This window comes from Streptopelia decaocto (assembly GCF_964273445.1).
Source record: "Streptopelia decaocto genome assembly, chromosome: 8".
Taxonomy (NCBI): domain Eukaryota; kingdom Metazoa; phylum Chordata; class Aves; order Columbiformes; family Columbidae; genus Streptopelia; species Streptopelia decaocto.
The window spans coordinates 20,709,789-20,723,139 of record NC_138662.1 but is presented as its reverse complement, the minus strand read 5'-3'; the positions used below and the strand labels follow the sequence as shown (position 1 = coordinate 20,723,139).

The 13,351-nt window shown below is 38.7% G+C and overlaps 1 protein-coding gene across 1 annotated transcript in view; it reads right to left on the bottom strand.

Annotated features, from left to right (window-relative positions):
- Positions 1-13,351, bottom strand: part of DNAH12 (dynein axonemal heavy chain 12) — a 62,177-nt gene that overhangs the window by 25,177 nt on the left and 23,649 nt on the right. Inside the window, exons 27-42 of the mRNA XM_082060299.1 lie at positions 12,862-13,101; positions 12,241-12,486; positions 11,830-11,949; positions 11,022-11,131; positions 9,290-9,473; positions 8,032-8,172; positions 7,418-7,501; positions 7,146-7,334; positions 6,738-6,857; positions 6,294-6,482; positions 5,470-5,621; positions 5,013-5,151; positions 4,759-4,925; positions 2,581-2,836; positions 1,519-1,818; positions 297-475 (exon numbers count right to left, since the gene is read on the bottom strand). Of these exons, the coding sequence (XP_081916425.1) occupies positions 297-475; positions 1,519-1,818; positions 2,581-2,836; positions 4,759-4,925; positions 5,013-5,151; positions 5,470-5,621; positions 6,294-6,482; positions 6,738-6,857; positions 7,146-7,334; positions 7,418-7,501; positions 8,032-8,172; positions 9,290-9,473; positions 11,022-11,131; positions 11,830-11,949; positions 12,241-12,486; positions 12,862-13,101 (2,816 nt within the window). The remainder of the gene's footprint in view (positions 1-296; positions 476-1,518; positions 1,819-2,580; positions 2,837-4,758; positions 4,926-5,012; positions 5,152-5,469; positions 5,622-6,293; positions 6,483-6,737; positions 6,858-7,145; positions 7,335-7,417; positions 7,502-8,031; positions 8,173-9,289; positions 9,474-11,021; positions 11,132-11,829; positions 11,950-12,240; positions 12,487-12,861; positions 13,102-13,351) is intronic.

Genomic DNA, 13,351 nt, shown 5'->3' with positions numbered 1-13,351 from the left:
CAGAACTGACACCCATCTTCATGGTAACAGGCCGAGCAGAAGCAGAGCACCCGCCGGGTTTGGTGCCAAATATATTCAAAGCCCCTTAGGAGAAAACCTCATTATTTACTTTTGAATAGAAAAAGACAAGGCATAAGACAAAATCAGTTCACTTCTATCCAAAAAGGTGTAATACCACAAGTACTTTTGTAGGTGCATAATGTGGGGGAGACCTACAAAAAACACAGCCCACAAAACTGGATAAGCCGAATTATCAACTACTGCTTCAAACTCTTAATAATACAAATCATATGCACCTGAAAACTACAAGGTTCATTCTTGTTTTGTGCATTTGATTATATTCCTCCAGACACTGCTCCACAACACGACCGAACTCCTCAATGCTCGGAACTTCAATATAAAGTCTTTCATCTCCCTCAAGTTCTGGAACCATGTAGTCACCAAAAACCAGACTCCTCATGTTTTCTTCCGTTACCTGTGGTAAATATTCCAATTATTATGAAGTCAAGTTTAATATTTAGTGAATGTATTCCTCATTGGAATTTTAGAAAATGAAGGAGCATTTAGACAAATACTCAAGACTTAAGTACAAGCACTGAAATATTTTGACTCACACACAACAAATCTCAAAATTCTCGATTTCCTGTATTAAACTTATTCTTAGTTTGTTCTTGGAACACAATTGGCTCAAATAGCCATTAACAGTCTCATAGTAGTGACCTTCAGATTACATCAAATTGATACAGATGGATGCTTACCAATTTTCATTATATTAGGAAATGGACAACTTAGAGAAGAAATAACTTTGTGGTCTAAGTCAATGAAATGACAGGGGAAGGAAAAAAGAAAAACAGATAAAAGGAAGACAAGGCATAGAATATAACATGATGATACAACATTTTAAATACTAACATTTCATAACAACTTCAGAATGCTGTTTACCACACAGTAACTCAGTCATGGGCTAAATTTCAAATGGGAATGTCTCTGTTACCCTATCTCCCATTGCCCACAGATCCAGTACGTGTTGCCACATCTTCAAGACAAGACAGAATTTCTTTGAGAAGTCGCCCTGCTTGCCTGCTGGTTAAGCAGATGCTTTATGTCTATGTGCAGACTTCTAGGAGCTTAATGAACCCCACACTCAGTAAATTAAATATCATGTTAAAATACTGAGGCATTTTTTTGTAAATCTGACAAAACGTTGCACTATATTTTTTAACTGAATAACACAGGGGTTTGTTTCACTTTCAGATCCACAAAATTCTTTTATGGAAAAGTAGTAAGTTTACACACATTTTAAATGAAATGTTTTTGGAAAACGATGTCTACACACAACAGTTAAACCCTTCCAAACTTTTTTCTCTTTTTTTTCTTCTTCCTCAAATAAGTTATTTTGCCAAATTCAACTCAAATTTTCAGGCACATTCAATCCAAAATTTCACCTGTGGTTGAGAAACTTTCTAGTCTTAAATTTGTAACGAAAGCAATTAATTTGTAACAAAATGTTCTACTCACAGGTGTGTTTCCTTGCGTCAGGTGTTCAAAAACGGAATCAAACTCTTCTTTGAAATGTTCTTTCACAATACCTTTCATCAGCTTGAATAACCAGGCTCTGTCATTGTCTTCCACTAGACAGTCATAGAAGACACGAAATACCTCATGCACAAACAGCCGAATCATTACGCGTTTGCTCTCAACGGACTCTTTCTTAATGAGCAAGCAGCCACAGATCACGCGTGCGAAGTCCCGCAGGTTGAATGTGTAGTGAGATTTGGCTGGTGTGGGCAAAAGATTTTTGATGGCTTCCTTATACACCTTAAGAGAATAACAACAAAAAAAGAACAAAATCAACAAAACAGTAACATCACCTATATTATCATAATAAATCTTAAATGTCTTCTAAAATTTTATTTCTCCAAGAAAAATATTTTACGCTTAATAAATCTTAATAATGTCTGAAGATCTCAAAGTCCTCTGAATATATCACATGTGTTTCATGCAGTTTTGGAATATACGTGTACTACCAACCTAAATTAGCAAATGGGAAAAGCAATTGCCCCAAGCATAAAGAAACCTGCTGTAGGGCCAGGAATGCCCCTCAGATCTCTTGACTTCCTACCCCCCTTGCACTGCTCCCTTCGTTGGCTCCCTTGGTCTGTTGTGATGTGTCCACAAGTAGGAGAAAAACTGGGAGAGGAAGGAAGAAATTGGAAAGGGGGATTTCTTCACTCTTAGTCTCTCTGAGAAGGAAGTTTGGAAGGGTTGCAATTGATATTTTCATTTTGTCTTTGTGTGTGACAGCCTGTCTGGCCCCAAAGAGATTCCAGTCTCCATGACATTATGCGAACAGGTACCACAGATCCCACATTAACGCAAATTCAAAGACAATTTTCCTAGAATAAGAAGGTTGCTGCAACCATAAAACTAAGACAATTTTGTCAAAGCAGATGAGGCTGTTAAAAATAATAAAGAACAAAATATCTAAAATCTCTACTTCACCAATTAATTTATTATAGAGTCGGTGGAACTTTACTGAACAAATTAAAGGAAACTCCCATTAAGGTATTTGCCTCTTACCTCTAACGTAGCAGTGACAATTTGATTTCCAATTGTCATGTACTCAGAAGAAAATTCATTAGTCCTTAGGTAGAAAGCTACTATGGTAGAGAAGATGCGGAGCATTGTCTCATCACTAAAGGAATTAATAGTGCAAATGTTGAAGTGTCGCAAAAATCGAGAAGAGACAGGATTCCTCCCACCGCCTGGAGGCCCCATAGCAGCAAGCAGCTGTATATCGATAAGTTTAATTTTAGATGTGTCCTTTAAATCATACCTTTAAAATAAATCGCAATGTGACATTTAGACAGTTACAGATATAACACATTTGTTACAGCTTACATGCATTGATATTACAGATTATATGCTGCATGCATAACATATGTACTTAAAATATAAATATAGTATGTAATATATAATATTATTTATATTGCTTTTATATTTTTAAAAAACAAAACCCAATCAAAAACCCAAGACAACTAATCTTATAACTATGCACCGGTTAATCTCAACATGTGTGCTGGCATTAATGAAAGATTATTTCTTTAAATTAGGTTACATAAAAACCTGATGCAAAATTTTGAAATGAGTAGAACTGTAAAGGGGCAAGGTATATTGTCTCTATTCAAGAGCAAGAGATATTTGAGAAATGCCTGAAATCACATAATAATTCAGGCTGGAAGGAACCTCAGACCACCTGTTCCAATCTTCCAATCTAAGCAGAGCCAAAACCCTCAAAAGCTAGGAAGACCTCCAGCTTATTTTCTTCAGGCCTGTTACCAGAGCTGATTGCACTGTTATTTACAAAAATCTTTTGAAATACTGTTAAAAAAAGAAAAAAATGTGATGACTAATTGTGAGAGTGGGTCCGAAGATGGAGCAGCATTTGCCATCAAGAACTTAGAGAACTGAGGCCCTGACAGCAGAACGCATGGACAGGGACTTGGAGAGAGGCCCGAGGAGCAGCATTGTGCTGCACTGTTTCTCTGATTCGGGGGGGCTGCTACTAACAATGGCTGCTGTGTGGACTTTGCCTGCTGCTTCAGCCAAACCAGCCCCCCCTCCTGAGAGCTGTTGTTATGAGGGTCTCTTCGACCCAGGGACAAGAGCTGCTGTCCAGAAGATAAGTTCTCACCCACAGCCTCAGTTACACGTGTCCCTCACCTGCTCCCTCAAACAATGGCCAACAAAAAGAAGCATGCCCAGAAGCTCGCCAAGGGGCCTGAGGTCACCCAATGGACCAGAAAAAGACCCCTGAATGCTGGACACGTAAGTGTTGGCAAAAGAAAGCGTGAATCTTTCGAGCCTGCGCAGTACGAGCCTGGGTTGTGAAATCAAGGTGGAGACTGGCCTGAAACAATGGGAGCAAGGGGGGGTGAAGAAGCATAAAAAATGACTCCAGAATGAACACCGTTGAAGATTTTCCCACCAGAGGATCCCGAACCATGACGGAGGACCTGCAGGACTCCACGGGACCAGAGACCAGAGGGAGCTTCTGGAACTGGACTGGTGATAAATGCAACCTCATTTCTCATCTTTACTCTTACTTTTTCCCTGTTTCTTTTCCCTTTTCTTTTTCTTACTCTCTCTATCGTGTGTCGCTTTATGGGCAAATTAATAAAGTAACACTGCTTGATTGAACTATAACCCCTTGGCATTTCGGTCGCCCTAATTTTGCGCTCTGAGATCAATGTAAAAGAACCATCATGAGTCCATCATCGAATGGACCATGACACTAATAGAACCTTGGACGACACTGAAAACCAATGCAAAGAATAAAATAAGTTTCATACAATTGCATGAATGTATGTAATTATAAACCTGCCAATTCACTCTGAGGAGGAAGAGAAAGGAAAGGAACAAACAACCGCACTGGAAAAATAAAAACAATGAAAAAAAATAGACATTAAAAAAACCCAGGTGTACAAGAATGATTTATGTACACAAATAATGCTGAAGTTCAGCAATAAAACCTTCTAAACAACCCAAATCTGATGACCAGCTTCCTAAATTGAAAAGTCATTTAAATAGCAACACAGAAGTTGCTTCAACTTTAAATACTAACTTTTCATATAAACCAAAGCTATCTTAACTTTCAGAAAGCAGGTTTTTAAAGTTTTGAAACTAAGATTCATGTGAATCAATATTTTAACAGCAAATGTAAGCAACAACAAATTTAATTGTATTTCAAATAATTACCAAAATCCAAGGTCGAAGAACTGTCGTAACAGCTCTATGGGAGGCTGTGCCCCGTACTTCTCCAGGGCAGGCATGTTCATGTCATCGACAAAGATAATGCACTTTTTTCCCACTGGAGGGCCAAAGACTCCTCTGCGCCTCTTGTCCAGCCTGGCCATAATAATGTTCTGTAATGCAGACAGGAATATTCAAAACATAGACTAAAGAGTTATTTATGTCCATTTTTCGAAACATAAACTCTCTGTTCTGCTAACCTGGGTCTGATTGGCACTGGTTCGAGCTGAAAAATTAATGAAGAAGGGGAAGTAGCGCTCCTTTTCCAAGTTGTTCATTAACTTGTCCTTGACATATGCAGACTTCCCCGTCCCTGTTGGTCCCACGAGAAGCAGTGGCCTTCACAAAGAAAGAAATAAAGCATATACACACTGCAGAAATCTAACAAACTCCTTGCAATTACTAACTTGCCCTGCTTGTTCTACCTCTAAAAAAATACTAACTAAAATGTTTTAATGTGTTTTAAAACTGCATTACAACAAGCCTTCTTTAAAAAAAATGCAGATATTAAGGCGACAAGTCATACTGTGTGTAGTAAATGCCTATTTTTAACAGGCCAAATTAACTTTGATGGCTTGATAAAAACAACGAAGTCAATGGAAAGAGATATTTCTACCTATAACCAATATTTCTGAAATTTGCACTGAAGTAACTTACTTTCCATGTATAATGAACAGGTCTAGCAAGTAGGTGTATCGGACTGTATCCATAGTTGGGACTATAATATCTTGAATCTTCACCTTTTTATCACTGTAATTAATATTTTTAATAAATTTATTCCAATGAACCCAACATCCTTTGCCTTTCAGCTAGGAAGAAATACAGACATAAAATAGAATGGTGTTATTTCTATACATATATGGAGAGTCTTGTCCACTATTCCACTTTTGAAAAATGAAAACAGTTAATTTTAATTAATCAATCTTAAATGTTTCAGAAGTTCATATATTTAGTTTGCTTTATTTCACAAGTGTTAAAGTACATACCTAGGCTTAGACTCCTTTTCCTAAAGATTTTGTTCAGATAAAACAAAAACACACAAAAAGCCCAACAGAGAACACATGCAAAAATTCAGAAGTGTCATTACGATCTAACATTTCTAATGGATACTATAAACAAAATTGTGACACAAGCAAACTGCCTACAGGCTCAACATTCTGTTTCCCTTTTAGACAGTCCGAGCCTTTTCCTCTATGCGAAACCACACTTGGGTCTGTCAGCTTAGCTTTAGCTACAGGGTAACTATAATGTGGCAACATCAGAAATAAAACTGATGTGGACATCTTGGTAGTTTCAAAAAAAATGTGGTCAGCACATTGGTATTCGAAAAAGAACAATCAATGAAAAAAGCACTGTGGGATTTAATCCAGCACTCTCCAACATCCAGCAACCTTTGTGAAGTTAAAATATCCATCTAGTTGTATTTTTCCTTCCATTCCTGTAAGAATCGGTTTCGGGAGTGCAGAAGCGATGGGTCATACCTCATACACGTAGTCGTAGACCAAGCCTTTCTCTTCGAAGGGACACTCCCATTTGCCCACACTTGGTGGTACAGGATTTGTTTTAGATTTCCCAGCCAAAGTTTCTCTCAAGAATTTATCAAAAATTATCCTGCTGTCACCATCACAAGTTCCACCAACAGACCAGACTGTGGCAAAAGCAAAGCAAGCCTGCGAGGGCAAAAAGATAACAACTGTCTGAAGAGTTAACACTTATATGAACCTTGCAGAGTCTGATTAACAAACAATTCTGAAAAATACTGTTAAGAAGATAGATGTTAAAAGTTACACTTGAATAGCCCTGGGCTAAAGAGATTTAGAAATTTGATTAAAGACAGAGCAAACAATAAACCTTGTTCAAGGATACAGATATATGACAACAAGACCACTGACTAAAGCCTTACGTCACATGCTAAAAACACCAACCATAATCCATGTGGAGATGTTTCTGTTGGTGGGATCTCCTTGCACAGCTGGACAAAGGATCATTTCAAAAAGCCGTGTAAGAGCTACTACAACATTGGTATTGCTTGTAGGTACCAGTTCCTAAGAGATACAAAAGGATGGTTATTACATTTTACATGTTCAGGTAGTTTATATTTTGGAGTTAAAATACTAAAATAATTAGATAATTAGCTAATTCTGAACAAGTATTTGAAGGTGAGGTTTACACTGACTTCTATTCAAAAGATCAGTTGCCCTTCTCAAAACAACAGGAAGCAGCTGCATATTCATTTTAACTGTACTTGTCAGAAGAGAACAGTCTCTCCCTACCAGGGGTAATGGAATGGAAGTGGCCACCTAACTGCTGCCAGAAAAAATGGCAAAACATACCTTGCACTGTTTCTGACGGAGTGATAATGCTGGTGGTATTAACCAATCAAAAAGTCCCTGCAGAAGATCTTGATGTTCCTTTAAGTTAAGAGGTTCAGGCAGTTTATTCAACCAAGAGGTAACAAGTGGACTCCAGCCCAGTTGAGAAGGCTCCAAAAAAATCATGCCACACCGACTGACTGTAGCAGGCTAAGGAAAAATGGTAAACTCACTTTATTGTAAATTTAATATATTGGACTTGGGTTTGTATTTTCATTAAATACAAGACTTACCGAGGCCTGGGACAGATCCATTGTTTCAAAAATAAGACTCATCTGAGGAGACATCTGGATGATTTCCCCACTCATCAAACAAAGCTTTAATAATTAAAAAAAAAAAAAAAATCACAAGCAAGATTAGAAAAAATATATCTATAGTTGTAAATTAGAACAGTTCTATATGGAAATCAGCAAATCATGTATAACCAGAGGCAAGGTTAACCACATAAAATGTGCTTTAAGCACTTGAAGCAATGATTATTTTTTTCAAGCTTTAGCTGAATTCTTCACTTAAAGCACAGCACTCCCCATTATCCTACCAGTAGGTTCATACCTGGGAACCACCAACCTTGTGTACAACAGGACAAAGACAACAAGCAGCAAGGAGAAAGGAGAACTGCTGCTGCTGCTGCTATACTGAACGTTGCAGCTGGAGACCCACCCATTCTGCTTATTAAAGTACAAGTCCAGGTTGAGTATTTTGATACACTATCATCCAGAACTTAAAATGTCATCTCTAATTTTTATATTTTATATGCACTGGTTTGCATTTGTTGTTTTTTATGGAGAAGAATATTTTCAGGATTTCAAATTACTTTATTTAGGCATTTATTTCCACTGACTGATACCTTTTTGTTGTCATCCAGAACCGTGTTCATGCTTTCTATCCACAGAGTATCAATGGGACCATCAAAGATAACCCACTTGCGTTCCGGAGTCTCAGCTAGTGCAAATTCTCTGAAAGTATTGGCAACTACACCGTCTGTCCACTAGAGCAGGAGAAGGCAGGGATGAGAAGACAGACACTAAACACAGTTCAATTCAAACTGCAAGTAACAGGAAAACGTTTCACCTCCTTCTCATTATTCCTTTCTTTTAGTTATTCTTCTTTTCTTCTGCAGAGAGAACATAACTTTGCGATTTCACTGAGGGTCATGCAACATCAGCACATTTTAAAATAGTGTTTTTTTCACTTTAAAAAATATTGTAAGACCAGCAATTCAATTTACAGAAACGTCTGCTCTGTCTTGCATCTGTTTCTCCGTGACCAGCGTCACGTTAGGTTTCAGTGCTTCACATTCACTTCATGTTGTTTCTTCACAACTACATTTCGTGTTTGGGGACCCATGAGATCATAAGTTTTTCTCTACAGCTTTTGCATTACTGTGACCATGTTGCTTAGGAATAGCCAGAGAAACGAATGCCGTTAAGTTTGGTATGATTTCCTAACATAGATGCAGCTATATTTGCACAATAATGATCAGAATAGTATTGCTTTTTTTGCATATTTAAACCTATGTAACTGTATATACATTTGGTACTGCATATTTATATACTAATTTAAAACAAGCCATAAAAGCATTAGTTAAAATAAAAAGTACAATTGTGTTCGTATCTGTGTTTAAAATAATAAAATAATGAATTCAATGGTATACTATCCAGAGTAATGGAGCTCTGACATACACAGGAAAAGGGGGAAAACAAAAAGAAAAAAAAACACAAAGAAAGCACCAGAAATACTCCAAGGCAGAAAAACACCAGCCACGATCATTAGCTCCTAGTCTTGAACCCATACTGGTGTGTTTGCCTCCTTTTTCTTAAAACCAAACCAGTAATTTAATTTCTAACACAGCCCTCTAAACACTGTCTGGACCAGAGGGAACAGAAGAAACGCCGTCTGTAATTGGGACTCAGGAACCAGAAGCAGGAGCCGTAGAACTGCCCTTCCTGCCCCTGCGAGCAGCGGTGGAACGCCACTGGGAGTTACACTGAACTCAGAACAGACTTACGCAGGTGCACTTGCACAAACCCTGTGAAAGCCACAGCAGGTGAGAGAGGAAGAAACAGATAAGATGGGCAACTACGCTATTTTTAAACATACATTACCTCATGGGATACCAAATCAAACTGCCCAAAAAGTTGACCCATAGTGATTGACTTCGGATTCACGGTTCTAAAAACAACTTTTTCTTCTTCGCCATAACCACGTTCTTTCATAAGAGACAGTGTGTCTGCCAACACCCGTAGAATGGTGGTCTTCCCAGAAAAAGATTCCCCTACCAGCATAAACCTGTTAGATGGACAAAAAAAATCCAAGCTATTAATAAATTTTTCTTGCAATTTAGACTTTTGCAGGCCACATGAAGGCCAATAGCATCATTCATATGCTTAAAACTAATTGTCACCTAATTTTCAAAAAGAGGAGTGATTAAATCTCGTTTGTATATACATAATGTCATTTAGGCAAGATCAGCTTATTTCCACGTGCAAACCGGACCGCACAGCTACTGTGTGCAAGGTGCCCTCTAAACCACGGATTGACCACCACTCTAGTTCATCTATTTGCTGAGCTGAGGATTACTTCCTAGTTTCCTTTCAGTCTAGACAGAGCTTGTAAAAAGTTCTGAAGACAGCAAACAGTACAAACATAGACTACACACACATACAAAATCAAACTATCTTTACCCATATTTCAAAATAACTTTTTTGGTCACCCAGCAGAGGGATGTGACTATAACAACGTCACACTGAAAAGACTAATTAATGAGCTGGATATTAACAATCACCTGGCTAATGTCACACTGTATATATTTTCTCCACACAGTTGCTATTCAGTAATAAAAACTGGGAATTAAATAGCAGAGATCTAAGAGAATAGAGTGTACTATCAACAAGTTTGCTGATGACACCAAGCTGGGAGGAGTGGCTGACACTGGAAGCTGTGCTGCCATCCAGAGACCTGGACAGGCTGGAGAGCTGGGCAGGGAAAAATTTAATGAAATATAACAAGGGAAAGTGTAGAGTCTTGTATCTGGGTAGGAACAACCCCAGGTTCCAGTATAAGTTGGGGAATGACCTTTACAGAGCAGCATAGGGGAAAGGGACCTGGGGGTCCTGGGGACAGCAGGGTGACCATGAGCCAGCACTGGGCCCTTGTGGCCAGGAAGCCAATGGTACCTGGGGTGGGTTAGAAGGGGGTGGTCAGTAGGTCAGAGAGGTTCTCCTGCCCCTCTGCTCTGCCCTGGGGAGACCACACCTGGAATCTTGTGTCCAGTTGTGGCCCCTCAGTTCCAGCAGGACAGGGAACTGCTGGAGAGAGTCCAGCGCAGCCACCAAGATGCTGCAGGGAGTGGAGGCAGAGCCTGGCCCAGGCTGCCCAGGGGGGCTGTGGAGTCTCCTTCTCTGCAGACATTCCAACCCGCCTGGACACCTTCCTGTGTAACCTCATCTGGGTGTTCCTGCTCCATGGGGGGATTGCACTGGATGAGCTTTCCAGGTCCCTTCCAACCCCTGACATCCTGGGATTCTGTGATATTTTAATATAGACAAACATTTACAGTCCTAAGTCTTCACCACCCTGGTACCTGCACCTAAGCCATCACACAGTTGAGGCTACTTCCAATATCAAGAGTAGTTTAATTTCCCAGACATCCTGAAGTATTCATTCAGATGTTCTCAAGAATTTTGGTTCATGAAAAGGTAGTATTGGTAATTAACTGCTCCAATACAAATAGAGACATTTTGCCACCCTTAAGACCTTTTATACTTGATATAACCACTATGGTATAAGTCAAAATGACAACAAATACTGCTTGTGAAACAGTAATGAGGATCTTACCCATGTCTAACAATCATCATTTCATATGTCTGTATCATTTTCTCTAAAAAAAATTGTACAGGTTGGACATTATGTCGAATGCAACATTCGTTGGCACACTCCAGAAAATCCTAAAATCAAAACAGAGCATAATCTGATTTTGCTACGATTTAAATTACTGTCCTGGGTGACAGTAGAACAGTTTATGCTCATCAATTAGGGTTTCAAATTAATTAATTTAATAACTGAAGTACTATTAATCAGAATATAGCAGCATCCCTAGGAGGTGGGGGGTGGGGGAAACCACTCCTTTATCTTGAGGAGAAGACATCCATCAGGAAACCAACAGTGTGCTTTGGAACAACACACTTTTAACAAGGCTCTAGTATTTACTGGAAAATTTTTAGAAGTTAATCCATGTTGTCTTTTCCAACACCCTCACCTCCTTCACAGCCCTCTTCTTACAGAGGAGCTGTGCTTTAATAGTGGCTATGAGCAAAAGAAAATACAAATACAAAGCTTAATCTCATTCATGTCCAAAAATCAGGAAAGTAATCAGCCAAACACGCTAAAATTTGGTAAATCTGCAGATCAATTTCGAACCTCTAGGATGCCTTACACAACCCTTCTGGACATAAGGAAACTCAAATGTGGGTTGTACTCAGAACAAAGATTTTTCTTTGGTACTTGTTTTCATTGCAATCATTCAGTATTTTTCCTTATCTTGCAATAACTCTCAAATTACTGTATTCATTACACTCAGTTACAAACAGAACACCACAAACAAGCCACAATGAGAAGGCCGAGGAAAAGTTCCAAGTGTACTTACACTGTAGTCTGCCTCAGGGAGCGTGACTCCAGGAAATAAATCACTAGTTATACCCATGAACAGAGGGATATCGTGTGCCAAGAATTTGGGCTCGTTCACATCCTTAACTGATCTAAGAAGCTAGAGGAAACGAATATATATTTAGTTGTTCTTACTAAAAACACAGAATAAATTGTTCATCAATTGAACTAACCTAACATGCAATAAGGATTAATTAACTCAACAGTGCCTTCGATAAGCAGTTAAGCACAACCGTGCGATCATCAGCATAGCGCTGGAAAGCGCAGCATGTATTTTATTATCGTTATTTCACAAACAGGGAAACTACAAAGTGTTGATCAGCAACGTGACAGGATGCAGTAGAACTGCCTTCAGAGCTCAGAACTATGTGTTATTGCCTCAGAAACTCACCAGGATATCCTCATCTTCCGTGGGAAACTTCAGTTTGAGATTCCCAGCAGCCACCAGCACAGCTTTAACTGCTCGCATGCCGTAGTCATAGTGATACTGAGAGGAAAGCTGTTCTGAACACAGCCTGTAGGTCATGACTATCTTCACTGACAGTGACTTAGCGTTCAAAAATCCATAGGAATAGAGTGAAATCTCTGCTATCAGAGCATAGTTGGGGACCATCATTGCTACTGTTCGGAAAAGAACCTGAAATACATACCCAAAGAAATACCTTTAAATAATTAATTGAGGAATGGAAAGTAATTCAAAACTTCCGCAGGTGATGGGTTAGTATTCATCCGTCACAGCATTTCTAACTGGAAATAGTAAAAGCATTTTAAATGAAGTACTGCTTAATGTGATTAGTAAGCTGTGGATCATTTAAAACAGTTACACTGGGAAGCAGTGGCCTACTTATTTAAAAATAAAAAAGAGAGGCTTAGTATGTGTAAATCACATAACAAGTATATGTTTACATTCCGGATGGTACAGCCTGAATTAATAACACCAATACATGTGTCCCTTGATCTTTTTTTTTTTAAAATTCATTCTTAAACAGAAGCATGTGTTTTATTATTTTACCTTCAGATTATCTGGAAGTTCAGAACGTCCTGCGTAACCTGGATTCATAGTAATAGCTACAAAACAATTGGGGTTAAGCTTCAGTTCAGTTCCTTCAAAAACAAAGGTTTCCAGCTTTAACTGTATGGCTCTCTGGATGCAGAGGATCTGCTGGGCCACAACAGACAGTACTTCCAGCTCAATGCGATTGAATTCATCAAAGCACGCCCATGCACCTGAGGAAGCCAAACCCTTGAAAAACTGCAAAAGAAAAACAGCAATAATATCAACTAGCAGAATCTTAGGAGATTCAAAAGAAATTAAGAGTATCGTGGTGGAAGTTTAATTACATGAAAGATCCAGTGATGATAATAATATCTAAGCCTGTTTAGAGCAAAGATCAGTGACGTACTGAAGAACAAAGCCTTTGGTTCTAGAGAAAGCTAAATCAGAAGATCCTGATTCTGTGAACTCATTTCTTTACATGTTTTAGTTAGTGACTTAATAGCAT